Below are 16,584 nucleotides of genomic sequence, written 5' to 3' on the forward strand. Positions count from 1 at the left end.
AGCTACATGGCATCACCGCAGCCGCTGTTTTGGATCATACGCGTTTACAGTTTTGAAAATGAAGTTTGCAGAATGAAGCATCAGCAGGTTTTTGCAGGGTAGCAGCAAACAACCATCACTACATTACTTCTGTTCTTAGAAGATTAGAAAAGAAGAACAGATTCTGCCCTCAAAGTTCAAACACGAGCGTTTAAATGTGTTCGACTCTGGTAGTTTAACTGTTTCCCACAATCCAAGACGAGGTGTAGAAACTCCCGCTGTGCTTTAAAGCCCATGAATCATAGTGTGACTAATGCTCTAACTTTACACCTGCAAATTCTCCACACTTAATTACACAAGCAGAGAACAGACATTTGAAAAGATTCAGAGGAAAGGTGTAAAGCTGGGGTAATCTTCCCTTTCATTATGGGTATAATACAGGATTATGGTGAAAAGCCATATTTGCACAGCACCAAAATGTGTGATTTATTAGTGATTAGTTGCAGTGAGTCATCAGCAGCTTTTTATGTGCCAGGTGAAATAAAAATAACAAACGCCGCTGCCTGCTGAGTCCCATCAGCTGATCATAATTAGCTTTTACTGGTCCCCACTGACGTCGTGATCCAGGCGTGCTGTGGCCTAGTGCAGCAAGTTCTCAATGTGTCAATGTTCAGTCATGTATTTATTATTTATGTCCCTGTGGAAGTTTGGCTGCTTGCAGACACGTGTCAGCTGTTTGTGGTGCAGTGGTTACCACTGTCGCCTCACATTAATAAGTCTGTGGGTTTCAGTCAGCTTTATGTGGACCTGTGTGGGTTCTGTGGCACACCAGGGTCATTCCACCCTGTTAGTGGGTGTGTAATCTTTCTCTGTGTGTTCTCTCTGTTATAGACACCTGACAGCTGATTGGCTGTTGTTCATACCTGATGTGGATTTTATAGAGATTTTATTTCTCTCTCCCCTTCTTTGCAGTTTCAGCTCCAGAACTTTGATATCGTCTGCAGCACCTCGTGGGCCAACAGAGACAAGTGCTGTGAACTTCCCAGTCTGGTGAGGTCAAAGTCTGAAGCAGTCTCGATGTGTTTGCTTGTTTAAAGCAGGAGGAGATGACCTGGAAGCTCTTAAGTGCTCATTTACACGAAACCAGTTTATTAACAGTGCATGCATGAAGGTGACAGTTTAAATTTATTTGATCATACCGAGAGACAGATTTTTCCATTACAGTAATTTTCTTGATAACATTCGAGGTTAGAATGAGTCAAGTTTGCTTCCATTTTTCACTGTAAAACCATTTAAAGCACTCGTTTAAATTTAAACTTCCTCCCTGGTTTTATTTGGATCTTTTCATGACACAAAAACAACCTCAGAGTGTGTCGGGAACCAGGTGCTTTCAGGCGTCTGTGGCTAACGTGTTCTGGACAGTCGTGCAGGCTGAGATCTTTACAGCTGGGACCAAAGGTTTCCAAGCAGAACGTAGTGCAGTAGCAGCATGAATGAACCTGGCAGTCACTGACTGCTGTGTAGTACAGTGACTTTAATCTGAAAATATCTGAAATTCACATCTGAGATGGAGAGCTTTGTCATATTTCCACCTTATTTGGTTTGTTTTTTAATCACACTTCATGCCATTTCATTTTCTTTATTTGTTTTCTATTCTGTTATTATATTTATTTATTTATTTGCTTTTGCTTTTTTTTCTTTGTGTCATCCTCATCATGCTGTGGTCATCCAGAGGAAGGAGGTAGACTGCCCGGCCTTGCCTAAAGCCTGCACCTGCACCCAGGACAGCAAAGGCCCCCCAGGCCCTGCTGGACCACCAGTGAGACACACACACACACACACACACACACACACACACACACTCTTTGGTTACTGGGCAAGTCTCACCTCTGCTGCATTGCATTTCATCGTCTGCTTGCTTACTTGAATGAAACATGGACAAAGACCAAACGTGATCGCACATCTGCATCACAACAATCAGTGACACAAAAATCGTTTTTCCTGCACTTTGTCACCTCAGTTTTTACTCACATTATTTTTTATGTTTCTTTGATATAGTGAAGAACAATCATCAACCGAATAACTTTTGATACCACTTTTTGATACCACTGCCAAAAACACCATGACTCCAATATACCAGCTGGTATTTAGAGAGTATGCAATTTCATTTCTCACCAGCAGAGAGCAACAGTGGGACTTTTTTGCCGACCTATCAGTATCCACACACACAAAATATGGAGGGCCAGGAGTGACAAAATGAATGAATTAAATATGCCATTAAACAATGAAATACACATGTTAATAATTAAATAAAATTTGAAATAAATAAATAATGTATTACAGGTTTTAAATTAAATGACTGGACATTTAATTAATTATTGAAATATTTATTTAATTAATTAATTGCAATTGTAATTAATTAATGAAACATTTAATTCATTCATTTTGCCACTCCTGGCCCTCCATAAAAGCCAGTGCTGCACATTCATTCATGCAGTCACAAAAGTCCAATAACGGGACAAAACACCAACATCCTGTTTTATGTTCCGTTTACATTTCTGTAGTAGAATTACTTATTTTACTTTCACTTCACTGGCAGATTAAACCTTTTTTTCTTGCACCATGACTCATCTGTCAGCTTTGTGGTTATAAAGTCATCTGTCATCACCTTCAAACCCCAGCAGCATGCCACAGCAGCAAACCTGGTAATCGTGTGTTTCTAAGCACCTCCTGCTGTTTGTGTATCTAACAGGGAGGTCCAGGAATCAGAGGAGCCAGAGGAGAACGTGGAGAGCCAGGCCCTGTGGTGAGTTGTTGGTCTAACCTATCAGAAACCACGGCTGTCTCTGATGGGCCCGCCTTCAGCACGTTGCTAAATAATATCAACAGAGGTTATCAAGAAATCGCGTTTGTTTTTATTCAGTTTTCTCAGAGTAAAAACACACATCCATCATGTTCGTGTTCATCCTCGTCTTAAAGAGACAGAGCCGATATAACTGTCTGCAGTGCAGGGGCAGCACGCAGGACTGCAGCTGGAAGCACCCACATCCCAACTGTTTATACTCAGAAACACACAAAATCATTTCTGATCAGTTTAATAACTTCAGGAGTATTTTATAGATCAAAAATAATTAGGATGCAGAAAGCTGTATACATATTTCATGATACATAGCAAATTTACAAAAACACTTTTATAGATATTTTTTCAAAAGGTAGTATTATTATTTTTATTATCATTATTATTATTATTATTATTATCATTATTATTATTATTATTATTATTATCATTATTATTATTATTATTATTAAATCCCTAATTTAAACAGAGTTCAATCAAATCATTTTTCCAGAAAGAGCTGTCTGCAGAAACAATAACTAAATACAATAGTAACAATGATAATAATAATAAATGAAACAAAACAAACACACAGATAAATAAACATCAGGAAGATCAATCAGTCAAGTAAATTGGAAAATAAAAATAACTTCTTTCCATATTTGCAATAATTGTCGGGTTTACACACACGCGAGTTCTTGTATCCTGTTCAGACAGGATGTGACCGCTCTCATGATCTCCTCCCGTCACGGCGGAGGCGTCGCTGAGCCACACTGCAGGACATCTGTAGGTGTTTCGCCCTTCAGTATTCTCTATGTGTAGAAAAATATGAAAGCTTCTAAGTGTCGATACAGGTTTTATGCAGTTAAGACAACAAATGTATTAGTGAGTTAGTTTCAGAGCATAATTATTATATTCATGTAACTCCTCCCTCAGCGCTCTGCTGCACAGCCTACGTGTTAAAGGTCATTTCCTGGTTGGGCTCTTGTGGCCCATGGAGCTGTTTTTCAGCCAAGCTTGATGGCGTGCTCACTCTTGATGTGCCTGATTGTGGTTTAGATACGATGATTCAGTTTCCTCGAACAGTCTTAGAGCTCCAGGCACGCCCACCTCTGCACTGTTAGTTCCAGTGTTTCATGCCATGTGTTCCACTATCACAGCGCTGCTTAGTCACAGTGACCTGCTCTAATTTGATGCATTGTCAGATTCATCTCTTGCAGTAATGTCTTGCAGACTTTTAGCTTTTATTTCAAAAGCAGAGGTGTTCAGTTTTCTTTTATTCTGTTACAAAGTCAGAGGCATCATCATTCATATTTATAGAGACCTACATATCTGAGTTTTCTTCCGTTGGTTGCTGCTTGTACTAAGCTCACTTCCTTTCTGGCTAAATATGATTTTATCTGGGTGCAGAGACGTTAGAGGACAGTTTTCTGCACTTTTTTTTTATTGCAGATTTAAACTTCTTGATTAGTTTTTATTCTCACGTTTTAAAGTCACGCGGGTTGAGACAAACGCACTCACCTGTTTTTGGATGCTGTTCACAACCATCAGATTTCCTCCCTTCTTCTCACAGTCTTCTTTGCTCTTCTGCAAAGCGGACACTATGGTGTATTCATAATAACAGCTGCAGCCGACCTTCACCCATCCTGGAGGACAGCCGTTCCCTGAAACATACCGACACCCTCTTACTCCAATCTCCTGTAACGAATCATCGCTCAGTTAAAATGTCTTTAAATGACACGTAGAGCATTCTGAGTTCTGGATGTTCCAAATTTTAGGAAAACTGTAAAACCTTTCTCAGTCGCGTTTGAGGTGTTGTTCACTTCAGTGATGTTTGTTAAAGAGCCTTAAAAAAAGGAAATAAAATGTGAAACACAGTAACTGCTTCAAACTGCAGATAAACACGGTTGTTTCAATTACTGAGGGAAAAAAAAGCTTTGTAACCTCTCTCAGTTGCGTTTTGTTTGGTCGCCTCGGGTCGATCATCTGGAAATCCAATATCAGGCCAACCACCAGTTATGTTTGAGTTCTCGAACTCTGAGAAGTCCGTACACGGAGAACCAAAGAAAACACAGCTTGTTATAAAATAATTTGCTGTCACTGGCTGTGAGTCAACATTTAGAAGTGATTCTGATTCTGAGTTTGATGCTCCTCTCTTACCTGGGCATTGTTTCTGCATCTGGTTGATTTTGTCATTTAGTTCATCCAGTTTTATTCTGAGCTCGTCTCTCTGCACGGTCACTGAGATATCTGCAGAGGAACATAAAGTGCTCATGTGAAACTTTAACAAAAGTTTGTGTGTTGATTTTTTAAATTAACTGAACAGTTTAAAATCATAAAAAACTTCAGCCTTGTTGTAATGTTCTCATGGTTTCCAGAACACAGTTTGTTGGATGCTGAACATTGATCATAAACAGCACAGCACGTGTCGGCCCTCACAGCGTATTCCTGTTGAAGTCAGCATGAACAGAAAAAAGGTTCCCAGAACTGCTGCGATGACTCGAACATCTCTTTTTTTGGCCGCTGAATGTTTCTTTCGAGCACGTCGACCTGTAGAGATGAGAAGCACAGTAACTGTACTTCATTCAGCACGTGTACTTTTAAATGAGCTGCTCTTCTCAGTATGAGGACAGATATTTGCTGTATGACACATTTATTTATGTCATGTTTAAAATAAGACATTATCTGCATACCAGGAAAATCATCTAGAAGTTTTAGAAAATATGTAAAATCCATGTTTTATTTGCGTTTTCTTCTTGGCCATAAATGTATTTATTTATGCTTACCAGTTTTCTGTGACCCAGTCCTGGTGGCGTGGGCTTCATGCTCTCGGATCTCCGCTTTGTTTTTCTCTCCGCCGTCCGCTCGGACTCCTCTGCTGTATCTCACATGTTGGTTCCCTGTGGACATTTTGGGCGAAGTAAAAGTCTCGGCCGTCTGCTTCTGTCTTTGTCACGCAGCTGTTTTAAGAGACGAGCATGAAGGAAGTAACAGCTACCCACAAACACAACCACACACACAAACACAACTCTAATAAATGCTGTTACAGGCACTCCCTCTCTCTGTGAGTTAAAGTGTAGGATCAATGAAATCATTGACGTATCACTTATGATCCTCTGACCTCAGGCGGTTCAGGTGTTCACTCAGACACTAATCATAGAGAGGTTATGTGTGTCGCAGAAACATGCAGCTGTGAGTCATGAAACTCTTTTTGAGTTTGTTAAAATGGTTACATTTGGCATTTTGGTGAATAAAAATGAGTAAAGGTCTGTTTGCAGAGGAATGAGTCTTAAAGCACATCTCTGTTGAACATCTATCAGATAAGGATCCAGATGTTTCCCCCGCTCACTGTTAAAACACTGAATATCACACTGTACTTGTATTTCAGTCGTATGTAAAAATCTCTTGTTATGAAAATTCTGTGTGAGCAGCTTTTCACTCATGCAAAACATCTTTCAGGGGAGAGAAGATATAAAATACTGTTTCATTTATGAAAAATATTATTGATATCAAGGAGAGGAGGAATGAAAACCGCTGCTGACGGCACGTACGATCGGCCATTGTGATGTTTTTCTTAGCTCACTATCGTTACTCTTTCTTCCAGATAAGAGAGAGCACTCTCTTTAACTCTCTCTGTCTCTTTAACTATGGAAAATGTAGAAGTCAATTTATGTCATCTGATACACAAAGAGGTGTTTATGAGGGTTAAGGAGCTAGTTATGTACCCGTTTGGTGGTTACGTGTTTTGATATTTACATGTTTACATATCTGAATGTTTACACATGTACATTCAAACAGTAATAAGTATGTGCTGAATCTACCTGGTTAGTTTTCCTGCATTTATCCGAGTATAGGATTTCCTGGCTTCTGACTGGCCAGTGAAGTATCATGATGGCTGCACACAGGAAGTGTTTTTTTATGTTGAGCTGTGCAGAAAGTAAAGGTGCTGCTAAGAAACTTATCAGTCTCCATCTTGCTGTTTCTAATAGTTTAGAGAGATTCTGAACCACATGGATAAAAGCTGTAGTTCCTGGTCTCGAGGCTTCCAGAAGACCTTAAGCAGAGACCTCGAGGCCATCAGAAAACACCCCATTGAGCATGACATGTGCTCCCTCCAGCCGTATAGATCCACTCTTTAAAAGATCACATCTGATAGTTTTGTATGGAAATTGGTAGAATGTGTGATCATATTTCTCGTCTTTGCTAAGCGTTTGTGTTAGTCTGTTATATAAGGCAGTAAACACCAGAGAACAGGAGTCTGGGCTTCCTTAAAGGAGCTGTGGTTGCAAAATGTAACTAAAGGTTCCGACACTAGGTGGCAGTGTTTTATCAGAAGATATTAGTGTAGTTGTGCCAGCAGTGAGAAACAGTCTGCCCTGTGAGTGTGGCGGTTAGTGCTGATGTCTTACTACAATAAGGATTTGTGTTCAGACTTCATTCTGAGGCCTTTCTGTGTAGTTTGTTGTTCCACAGCCCAAACACGCGCTCGCTAAGCTGTGATGCTAAACAGGCCCTATGGTTGGTCCTGAGCCTGTGTGGGAGGAAACCTGCCTCAGCCTGTAACAGCTGTAGTCATCTGTTGCTGTTTGTGATCTGTCTTTCTAACCCACTGTAATCCACAGAGGTGGAAAGCAGCTCCCCACACCTCTCCACTGTGTTTATTCCACACTTTGAGGTCATAGTGAGTGGACACAGCTTCACTGGTCAAGTGCTACATTATTTGCCTGCTCTGGTCACCCGTTATCAACATTTATGGCACTGTCAGTAATTATTAGTATTTTAATAAAGGGAGATCACTTAGGACAGTGGTCCCCAACCCCCGGTCCACAGACTGGTACCGGGCCGTGAGTCATTTGCTACCAGGCCGTGAGACTTGAGGCTTCGATATGAAATTTATGGTTTTCAGGGTTTAAAATTGTTTTTATCGTTAACTTGGTTTCCCTGGATCTTTTCCCGTGTGTTATGAATAAATCTTCTTTTTTCTTTTGGTACCTGTACTGGTTTTATTTTGTTGTATTTATCCGCGACACCTTAAAGTCCGGTCCATGAAAATATTGTTGGACATAAACCGGGACCGCTGACTTGAACATGATTTATTGAGATATGACGGAGATTAGACTCCGATGACCTCATCATGGCAGAACAGCATCCCAGCGGTCAGAGGATTTAGGAAAGGACCTCCCTGTCTGAGGTGGAGATGGGAGGAGGCGGGGTGCATGAAAGAGGGTCTGAGAGGAAAATAATGGAGAGCACAGATTTATACCACGTGAGGCTGATTGGCTCCAAGAAAGATGATTGGACTAGAGTAATGATGTCATTATTGAGGTTGACAGCGTGATCTAAAAACTATTTTAATTTACAGTTCGTGCCTTCAGAGGCCAACTATTAAGACAGTGTAATGTATATGGGCTAGCATGTAACCTGAACCAACACAGTGTACACAGCATAAACTCATTTTCACTGCCGGTGACTAAAATACATAAAACTCAGCTTTGCAAAGTTCGGGGACAGTGCAAAACACACTCAGCAGTTAACATATACAGTAATAGTTAATGACTTAGAATGCAACAAAAAAGAAAGAACAATACGAATCACAATAAAAGAATAGAAATAGACAAACTGACAATGTTGACTGAAAATTGACCACAAGAGGAGACACATGTTTTTTCCTGGTTGATCAGACTTTAACACATTTTGCACGCACACAGGTTGCTTTATGTATTTCAATCCTTTTTAAGTTGAAAATGAAAAAAATGGCACTGCATCCAGATTCAGAGGAAATATGAAATGAGGACATTTCTTTGAGTCTAATATTGATCGATCCGAACCTGTGGGCCGAAGCTCAAGTTCTTATTTGAAGAGTTACACAGTGTTTGTCCTCTCGCCTGTGTACACCACCATCGTGTATTTTAAATCTAACAAATCAGGTGTGATTGAAGTTCAGACTTTCAGCTTTAATTCAAGGAGTTTAATAAATGTATGAAACTGTTTAGGAATCACTGACATTTTATACATAATCCCTGATTATATAAGTTTCACAACAACAGACTTTTGTCTGAAGGTCAGAACACCATTATGTCAATTTTACCTTCACACAGCTGTACCTTCAGACTGATGCAGTTCAGTTTCTCTATTAAAAGCAGTGCAGTTACATGTTACAGATGTTAGACTGAGAGGTCACCAGGAAACTCTCAGTAGATGTCCCTCTCACAGACCCAGTGTTTCGATCCAGTGTTGGTGTGCATCCATGTTCCTTGTAGATCCATAAATACTTTGACATGATCCACAGGATTTAATTTTGCACCTGGATTCCAGCCTCTGTTGAACAAGTACAATGTTGTTACAGGTAAAATCCTGAAAACACAACAGAATATTTTGCAGAGAGCTCTTAGCTGTGCTTAGCAACACACATCAACATATTCTCCTACTGAACTATTAAACTTCCATTTGTCTTCCCAGTATTCCCATAATTACCAGTTGTGCAGTTTTCACACATGAACTGCAGCTCTGAACCTTTCTATACAAAATGATGCAGGACACATGAGAACCATATACTGTAAATAAAAGATGGACGTTGCCACTGTGACATCACCCGTTAGTTTACTCAGGCTGAACTCAGCTGTTACTCTCTGAGCGAGGGATCTGACCTTTAAATCCAGGAACATCACATACTCATCAGTCACCTTGGTAACCACACAGTCCCCTCACACTAAAGCGTACCTGCTTCATCGCCTTCTTTCAACATTAACAGGAGAATAAATTATTAAATGAATATCACTGTATCCAGTAAATCTGAGACCATGGACTCATAGAAAAGTGTTTATGAGGACATGGATCAGTGCAGCTGAAGGACATTTTCCCACAGACTTCAACACAAGCTGACCTGTTTATGCAAACACAGGACGCCCCCTGCTGGCTGTTAGAAATAATACAGATTTAAGGGATTTCTACGTTATCTTGGTGAGAACATAAATGTTCAGTGTAGTCAGATCAGACCTGAAATGATCTTTAACCAACAGTAACTGTCTGGTGTGAACGAGTGGGTGTCATGTATCCTGCCTCCTGCACACTCTCTACAGACAGCAGCAGCTCCTCCATCAAAAAGTCTCCAGCTGGGAGAAACTCTCTCCTGTTCTGTGCTACATGGAAAAAAAGGACGATTTATTCAGCGTCCCGTCCTGATTCTGCGACATTGTTCAGAGTTCATATGTGAAAACACACGAGGAAGGCACATAGCTTTTATCCAGGAGATATATCACGATTTTATAAACTCTAAATTAAATTTCTCACGTATATGCTAGTGGTGATCCGTCCACCCATTTCCACTCCCACTCCCGCTTCTTTGACCACTCCTTTGTCTTTTCCTCTGTTTCCAGACCGATCCAGAATTCTCCGTGTTTATTCAGCTCTCTGAAAAATTCCTGATAATTTGTCAGAAACAGGAATGGATTAGTTTTTCGTTTCATTCCAGTTTCTATAGGAGTAGATTCATGTTTCAGGTTGTTTTCATTTTGTTAATTTTTACTAACCCAAAAAACAACAAGCATGAAGATCTTACTCATAATTATTAATTTGGAGATTATAATTTTAAACAGATAACACTGAACACAATAATGGACAGCAAAGAGAGACACATGGCAGAAAAACATATCACATGTTAAATCATTCACGGACGATTGAGCTCTGACAGCAACATCACATATATGATACATGTTAGATTCACAGACGTTGAGAAGTGAATGTCAAAGTGTGACCTGACACATCTAAACACACAAATTAGGGATTTGACTTTTTAAATCATTCTCATTGAAATATTATCAAATGATGAATAATGTGTTACGTTAACAGTTATGACACACTTACATGTTTGCTCTTGGTCTTTATCACCAGCAGATCTGCTCCTCTCCTCTCACACTCTTTCCTGCTCTCTGTCCAGTTTTTCCTCTCAGTAGAAATGTAGTAACAGCTGCACTCAAATCGTTTCCATTCTTTAAGAAATAACTCATCAACATGAGGTCCTGTTTCAAATCATCTAATCACAGTTTAATAAGAGTCAGTTTGAGATGTTTCTCACCTGTGGTGTTCGCCTGTGTTTGGTTTTCCTTTCCAAACTGGCAGTTTATCCTTTCCAGATCTGATGTCAGCTTCTCATTCTCAGACATCAGCTCCACATCTCATGAAAACCGTAAAAAGAGACAGTTCAGGATGTAAATACAAATCAGCTGCTGAAGGCTTCGACCGACTCATAACATGTTATTTAAATAAATGTGAGTCCTCACAGAATTTATAGAAGACTGTAAGCCCCGCTACCAACAGGAGACACAGTAGACCCAGTATCAGGGCAGGAACTCTGAACCGGTCTCTTTGGGCTGCTGGGAGGTGATACTGAGTGTGCACTTCTGCAACGTGAAGCAGAAGAGTTGGATTAAACACGTTTGAAGTTCCTCCTTCAGTTTATCTGAACAGATGAGATGAAAACTTTTGATTTTAGTGAAAACACCACGACACCTACTGCTGCAAACAGCCACCAAGCACAGTTTAACATGAGGAGAGATGCTAACAGGTGTTAGCTAGCTGCTAATAGTTCATTACTAACTGACTGAAGAGAAGAGAAGGCTAACCTCATCTAACAATCTGCTGTTACTCTAACACAAAATGTCTCAGGCCAACAATGACATCACGGCTCAAAGCAAGCTAACATGTAACACAGGGGCCTCTCCTGATGGAATAAATAAACCAATAACATCTATTAAAATTTACTAAAATTATTTGAGACATTTTACTGATAGTTTTCAAAGTGTCACTGCCATATGTCTGTTTTCAGACAGCAGTGTGCTCAATGTTGCAAACTGGTTGGTTTTAAAAGAAATGCTAGTGTTTCATATAAAATACAATGATCAGCCTCCACATGAACAGAGTCTCTGTGTAACCCAGGATTTTTGCTCATTTCACTTCAGACGTCATTAGTGTGTTTCGTTAGGCCCAGGTCCTCCCTGTAGTGATATCGTTATACAAAAATATATATTAAAAAAAGTATACTACTACTTTAATACTGCACTTTTATATCTAGCATCGACGTCTTATATGGAGTCCACAGAATGTGATACTTACCTCTGTGTCGTGTTGAACGAGCCTTCTGGTCGGTGTAGACGTCCGAAGTCTCGTAGATGTCGACTTCTCGCTCCTCTCTGTCGTCTCGGTTTCCATATTTAAATTTAATAGTCAAATCTGGATCCTCATAAATGTGGGAAGACATTTTAAGGTGTGCAGCATCCAGCAGACTCAGTTATCAGTACAGCAGAGCTTCCATCAGGTTATGTTTCTCTTTAAAAAAAAAAAAGTAAAGTTTGCTATTGTGATGATTTCTGTTCCTCTGGTTTGTCGCCCTAAATCATAAATAAAAGTTTGTCCTCTGTATTCTGATGCTGCTGTCAGTTTGTCCGTCTGTCTGTGTTGAGCTGAAAAGATTTGAACAGGATGTCGAGAGGAAGCTCTGGCAGGAAACCCTACCTACACACAGCTTTCTTTTTTCTGTGTTTACTGAGTGATTTCGTCAACTTACCTAATAAAGATATTTGCTTTTTAATAATTTGGGATTATAAAATTATTTTTTTTAAAAACATTTGTTTCTGAGTTTATTAAACAGCAACAGCTAAAAGGAAAAAAAGAGAGAGAAAGAGAGTGATGTGCGCAGTAAAAAGGCCAATGTGTTCGATTCTTTACTTGCTGTTTCTCCACTGACAGATGTGATGATATGAATGTGCCTCACTCTGTCATTTCCTCATTTGACACCACGAGATAAAAGATAAAAAATGGAGCTGAAGAAGTTTCAGGGACCAATAAGAAACAGTTTGAAGGTCATGTGTCACATATGGAGGAAATAGCTGAATGAAGTGGACGATACAGCCGGACTTACTTACACTGTAATACTGCATTTAACTAAAATCTAAAGAGTACAACACATGGACAATTAATAATATTTAATGAACTGATAATAAATGTAATAACTGTGAAAGCAAGATTATTTAGGGAGTCCTTTAATAATTTCAGTGATTGGTGGATTAATGTTATTAATATTCAGTGTCATCAGTTTTGTACCAGTCACAAGTGTCTCATCTTTTTAGTAACCTCATTATGACAGACCATAGTCACGTTCATCAGCAAACATTTGGAAACAACAATTTAACCCAAAAAACCCACAAAACATTAGGCTCCGCCCTCTGCAGGGACAGTGTCCGAATTTTCTTTGTTTTTCGGTTCCTTTAAGTTCTTGATCTGTGGGAGAAATCTACTGTAACATTTCCCGTGACAAAAAAGCCAGTTACAAAGTTACAGCATTTTTATTATTTGCTTCAGAGTTGAGCAAACATTAATGCTGAAAACAACAAACAAAATTCACTAATCAGCCCTAAATTTTACTAAGAAAACACAAATCTCTAAGAAATATTTGACCTAAATTATTAAACCAAAGGGAAAAAACAGACGGTGTTCACAAACAGGCGACAGGCGTCTCTGACCTTTGATTTATAACTTTTAATGTTCGTCTACTTACACAGATCATGTTCTGATCATTATGAGCTAAATGGTCATGCACCAAACTACGCTTCATCTTTTAATAACGAGTCTTTAAATAAGCTCAGACTGGATTAATGTCTAGTTTGAACTTTGATCACAGATTTGTAGTGACTTTGTAACGTATCATGTAGATGATCATAAACCTACTTCCTTCTTTATGAACACGTACTCACAAACTGATTTCCTCCCTAATATTTGAAGCTGTCTTCACAGACAGCAGGACTCGTGCAGTTGTTGGTGGAGTCAGACGTGTTATTATTTCAGTGAAAGCACTAAAACTGATTCACCTCACTGCTTCCACTGTGTGTGACTCTACCATTGACCCAGCCTGACTCATTTCCCACACAGATATTATAACGTTAATCAGTTATGTGGTGTGTTTTGTGGTTCAGATAACACAGAATAGTATCGTATTAAAATGTAATAATGCACAAAATATAGTGAACTAGGGACCTTAATCAAATCATTATAAAGGCAGAATTAAGTAATTAAATAATGCAAAGCCTTTTTATCTAACCTGATAAATACAACACTCCCTGTTTAATCAATGCTCTGCTTTCCAGGTTTAGCCTAATATCTAATATGTTTAGTGTAAAATCCATCAGTCATTAATGTTACTGTACACTGATACATGTACTTATTTGAAAATGATAGGAGTTGGAGTTCATTCAGTGTCTCACATTTTTGGATCTTGGATTGGCTCCAGCCACCCTGTGGTTGGTCAGTTGGTTGATGGGTCACCTGATAACCAGTAAATCTCTGGGAAACTGTCCCACATCACCAGTTAAAGCCACCATCACCACCTCAGAATATCCAAACTGCACGTTTGCCTACATCACATCCATGTTTTTAGCACATCAGCTTCAGCTTTCTCTGTCCTGCTCTCTTTAGGGACCAACTGGTCCTGTTGGAGATACGGGTCTTCCAGGACCTCAGGGACCCCCAGGACGGCAAGGACCCAGTGGACGCTCCATTATCGGACCCCCGGTGGGTTATACAGTTTTAACAACCTTTCACTCTTTTTTTGTTACTTTTTTTCTTTATTCTTTGATTTAAACTGTGTCGTTGTGCCTGCAGGGCAGTCCTGGAGAGAGAGGTCAGAAAGGTGATGTAGGACAACAAGGAACTCAGGTAATAAGATGTGATCAGCTTTTATATACTTACAGATGATAGTGCTCATTGCACTCTTAGTAAGATACCAACACTCAGCTTCTCATTTCTTTACATCAAGTGATGCTTAAACACATTACTGTGCTTTCATAATTGAATATAAATTATTTAGAGAGATTAAAAAAAAATCAAATTTAGACTGTTAGGTTACCTGTTACTTAGGAAAGAAGGAGACTTCGACATCACGTTTAAAATCCTTCTCTCTCTGCAAGTCCTTAACCTGGGGAAAAATACTGTGAAGTGTTTAACCTCCTTTCATCCTGATGTCTGTCACGTTGCATCTTTCCTCCTTTGGTGAAGCGAATAAAATGCAGGTACAAGGCTTCATATCCTCAGAGTAAGGCTACGTTCACACTGCAGGCGAAAGTGCATCAAATCCGACTTCTCTGACCCTATGCGACTCATATCCGATCATGGTATGACAGTGTGAACGGCACAAATCCGATATTTTCAAATCCGATCTGGGTCACTTTCGTTTGTGGTACTGAATCCGATACATATCTGATGTTTTAGAAAGCGACTGCTGTGTGAACGGTCAGGTTGCATTAAATCCATCTTTTACGTCACTGACACAAGACAGACGCCAATTATCAGCACCCGAGAAGACATCGCGAACGCTTCCTGGCCATCCAGTGTAGATGTTAGTGAAACTGTTGGGAAGACAACATGAACATTTTATTTGTACTGTATAATCTGCAGATTATCCTTTGAAGCACCGCTCCTCTAAAACAGCAATAAGGATCATTACTAGGCCATATGTAAATAAATTGGGAAACATAAAGCCCGAAACAAGTCTTTATATTAACGGCCATCAGTCAAACAATACTGTTTGGTCTGGGTCTAAACAGAGCGCGTTGTGTTACGTCTTCTTTTGCGCATGCGGGCCGCTTTGAGGGTTCACACTAGAGCGCGTTTGCTGTCACATTTTATTTGTAGTGTGAACAAGCAGACAAAAAAATCGGATTTGATCAAAAAATCGGAATTGAGCATTAAGACCTGCAGTGTGAACGTAGCCTAAAAGTGTACCTATGAGTAAAAATCCATGTCATGGGAGCACCTGAGTACTCTTCTCTTAGGAGGTATTTAGGAAGTGTACATCCAGAGCTCCATCACAGGCTTACTCACATATAATGTGTTACAGACACTGAAATCGATGCATGTTGAGGTTTAGGGCTGGTGTGAACGTGACCTGCAGTGACCTCTGCTCTCCTCGTGCTGTTTCAGGGGGTTCCTGGAAGACCCGGAGGTCCAGGGAGGGAAGGACCTCCAGGACCCAGAGTGAGTCATAACAGACACACTAATAATGCAGCTGTTTGATACGTTTGTTGATAAAACAGATATTAATACTGTCATTACAATAACTACTGGGATGTGGTCAAACACTAATATGATTAATAAAACCTGTAATGTAGATATTTTATCATCTTCACCTCTGATACTGTGCATATAAGTACTACTGTAGTTATACTATTATATCTGTAAACTGTCTCTACTGTCATTGTACTACTCTTGTTTTTTCTAGATTATATTGAATTATATAACACCTGCTTAGACTGAATAGAATGAAATCCTGTACAATTCAATAAACTGATTTGCAAATCAAAGAAAAATAATATATCAGATGTTGAACTTGAGGCATTGGATTGATTTTGAATACATGCTAAATTGGGACAGGAGCAACAATGAAGTACAAAAAAGGGTGTGAGGCTTTAAAAAACACTCCGTTAATGCACAGCATGGCTCCACGGGAAGAAGAAAAAAGAGAAAAGTTTCCTAAAAGTCCAGAGGTTGAAAAAGGAGACAGTCGAGCTGCTGTCAAATGAACAAAAAGACCCCCGTCTCCACAGAGCAGGAGTAAGCAGCATCGGTGGCCCTGGAGCGCCCCCCTCTGGCCTAATTACAGAGTAGAGTCAGCAGCACAGAAGGGTGGCAGCCAAGGCTGGAAAGAGCGAGACACAGCTGCTGGGTCAAAGTCATCGGAGGAACTCTTTAGTCTTATTTTATTATAACATCTACTTTTACCT

The 16,584-nt window shown here is 39.7% G+C and overlaps 3 protein-coding genes across 4 annotated transcripts in view; 1 reads left to right on the plus strand and 2 right to left on the minus strand.

Annotated features, from left to right (window-relative positions):
• Positions 1–16,584, plus strand: part of LOC116317240 (collagen alpha-1(XIV) chain-like) — a 159,299-nt gene that overhangs the window by 133,202 nt on the left and 9,513 nt on the right. The window contains exons 35-40 of the mRNA XM_039605355.1: positions 952–1,029; positions 1,712–1,798; positions 2,732–2,785; positions 14,282–14,377; positions 14,468–14,521; positions 15,785–15,838. Of these exons, the coding sequence (XP_039461289.1) occupies positions 952–1,029; positions 1,712–1,798; positions 2,732–2,785; positions 14,282–14,377; positions 14,468–14,521; positions 15,785–15,838 (423 nt within the window). The remainder of the gene's footprint in view (positions 1–951; positions 1,030–1,711; positions 1,799–2,731; positions 2,786–14,281; positions 14,378–14,467; positions 14,522–15,784; positions 15,839–16,584) is intronic.
• LOC116317223 lies at positions 2,883–5,859 on the minus strand. The gene is made up of 7 exons (XM_031735921.2): positions 5,602–5,859; positions 5,255–5,365; positions 4,976–5,065; positions 4,760–4,852; positions 4,608–4,661; positions 4,337–4,479; positions 2,883–3,627 (listed from the first exon to the last, which is right to left on the minus strand). Exons 1-7 carry the CDS (start codon positions 5,723–5,725, stop codon positions 3,562–3,564), a joined length of 681 nt encoding a protein of 226 aa, XP_031591781.1. The 5' UTR covers positions 5,726–5,859; the 3' UTR covers positions 2,883–3,561.
• On the minus strand, positions 7,895–12,274 carry LOC120435780 (CD209 antigen-like protein E). 2 transcript variants are annotated; one of them, XM_039605906.1, is made up of 6 exons: positions 11,927–12,274; positions 11,095–11,214; positions 10,890–10,988; positions 10,679–10,803; positions 10,106–10,236; positions 7,895–9,133 (listed from the first exon to the last, which is right to left on the minus strand). In XM_039605906.1, the coding sequence occupies exons 1-6, from the start codon at positions 12,069–12,071 to the stop codon at positions 9,007–9,009; spliced, it is 747 nt and encodes a 248-aa protein (XP_039461840.1). In that variant the 5' UTR covers positions 12,072–12,274; the 3' UTR covers positions 7,895–9,006. The 2 variants fall into 2 exon arrangements, with proteins under 2 accessions (XP_039461840.1, XP_039461839.1); XM_039605905.1 differs by lacking the exon at positions 7,895–9,133 and adding an exon at positions 9,220–9,954.

The sequence above is a fragment of the Oreochromis aureus genome, linkage group 22, assembly GCF_013358895.1.
Source record: "Oreochromis aureus strain Israel breed Guangdong linkage group 22, ZZ_aureus, whole genome shotgun sequence".
Classification (NCBI taxonomy): Eukaryota; Metazoa; Chordata; class Actinopteri; order Cichliformes; family Cichlidae; genus Oreochromis; species Oreochromis aureus.

Excerpts from the sequence above, each read along its gene's own strand:
- LOC116317223 (XM_031735921.2), bottom strand. The coding sequence starts at position 5,725 with ATGTCCACAGGGAACCAACATGTGAGATACAGCAGAGGAGTCCGAGCG. Across the intron at positions 4,662-4,759 it reads ACAAAACGCAACTGAGAGAG|GCTCTTTAACAAACATCACT; the intron begins GTTACAAAGCTT and ends CCTTTTTTTAAG. Across the intron at positions 3,628-4,336 it reads TGAACAGCATCCAAAAACAG|AGAATACTGAAGGGCGAAAC; the intron begins GTGAGTGCGTTT and ends TTCTACACATAG.
- LOC120435780 (XM_039605905.1), bottom strand. The coding sequence starts at position 12,071 with ATGTCTTCCCACATTTATGAGGATCCAGATTTGACTATTAAATTTAAA. Across the intron at positions 10,989-11,094 it reads TACAGTCTTCTATAAATTCT|ATGTGGAGCTGATGTCTGAG; the intron begins GTGAGGACTCAC and ends GGTTTTCATGAG. Across the intron at positions 9,955-10,105 it reads GGATCACCACTAGCATATAC|CACAGAACAGGAGAGAGTTT; the intron begins GTGAGAAATTTA and ends TTTTCCATGTAG.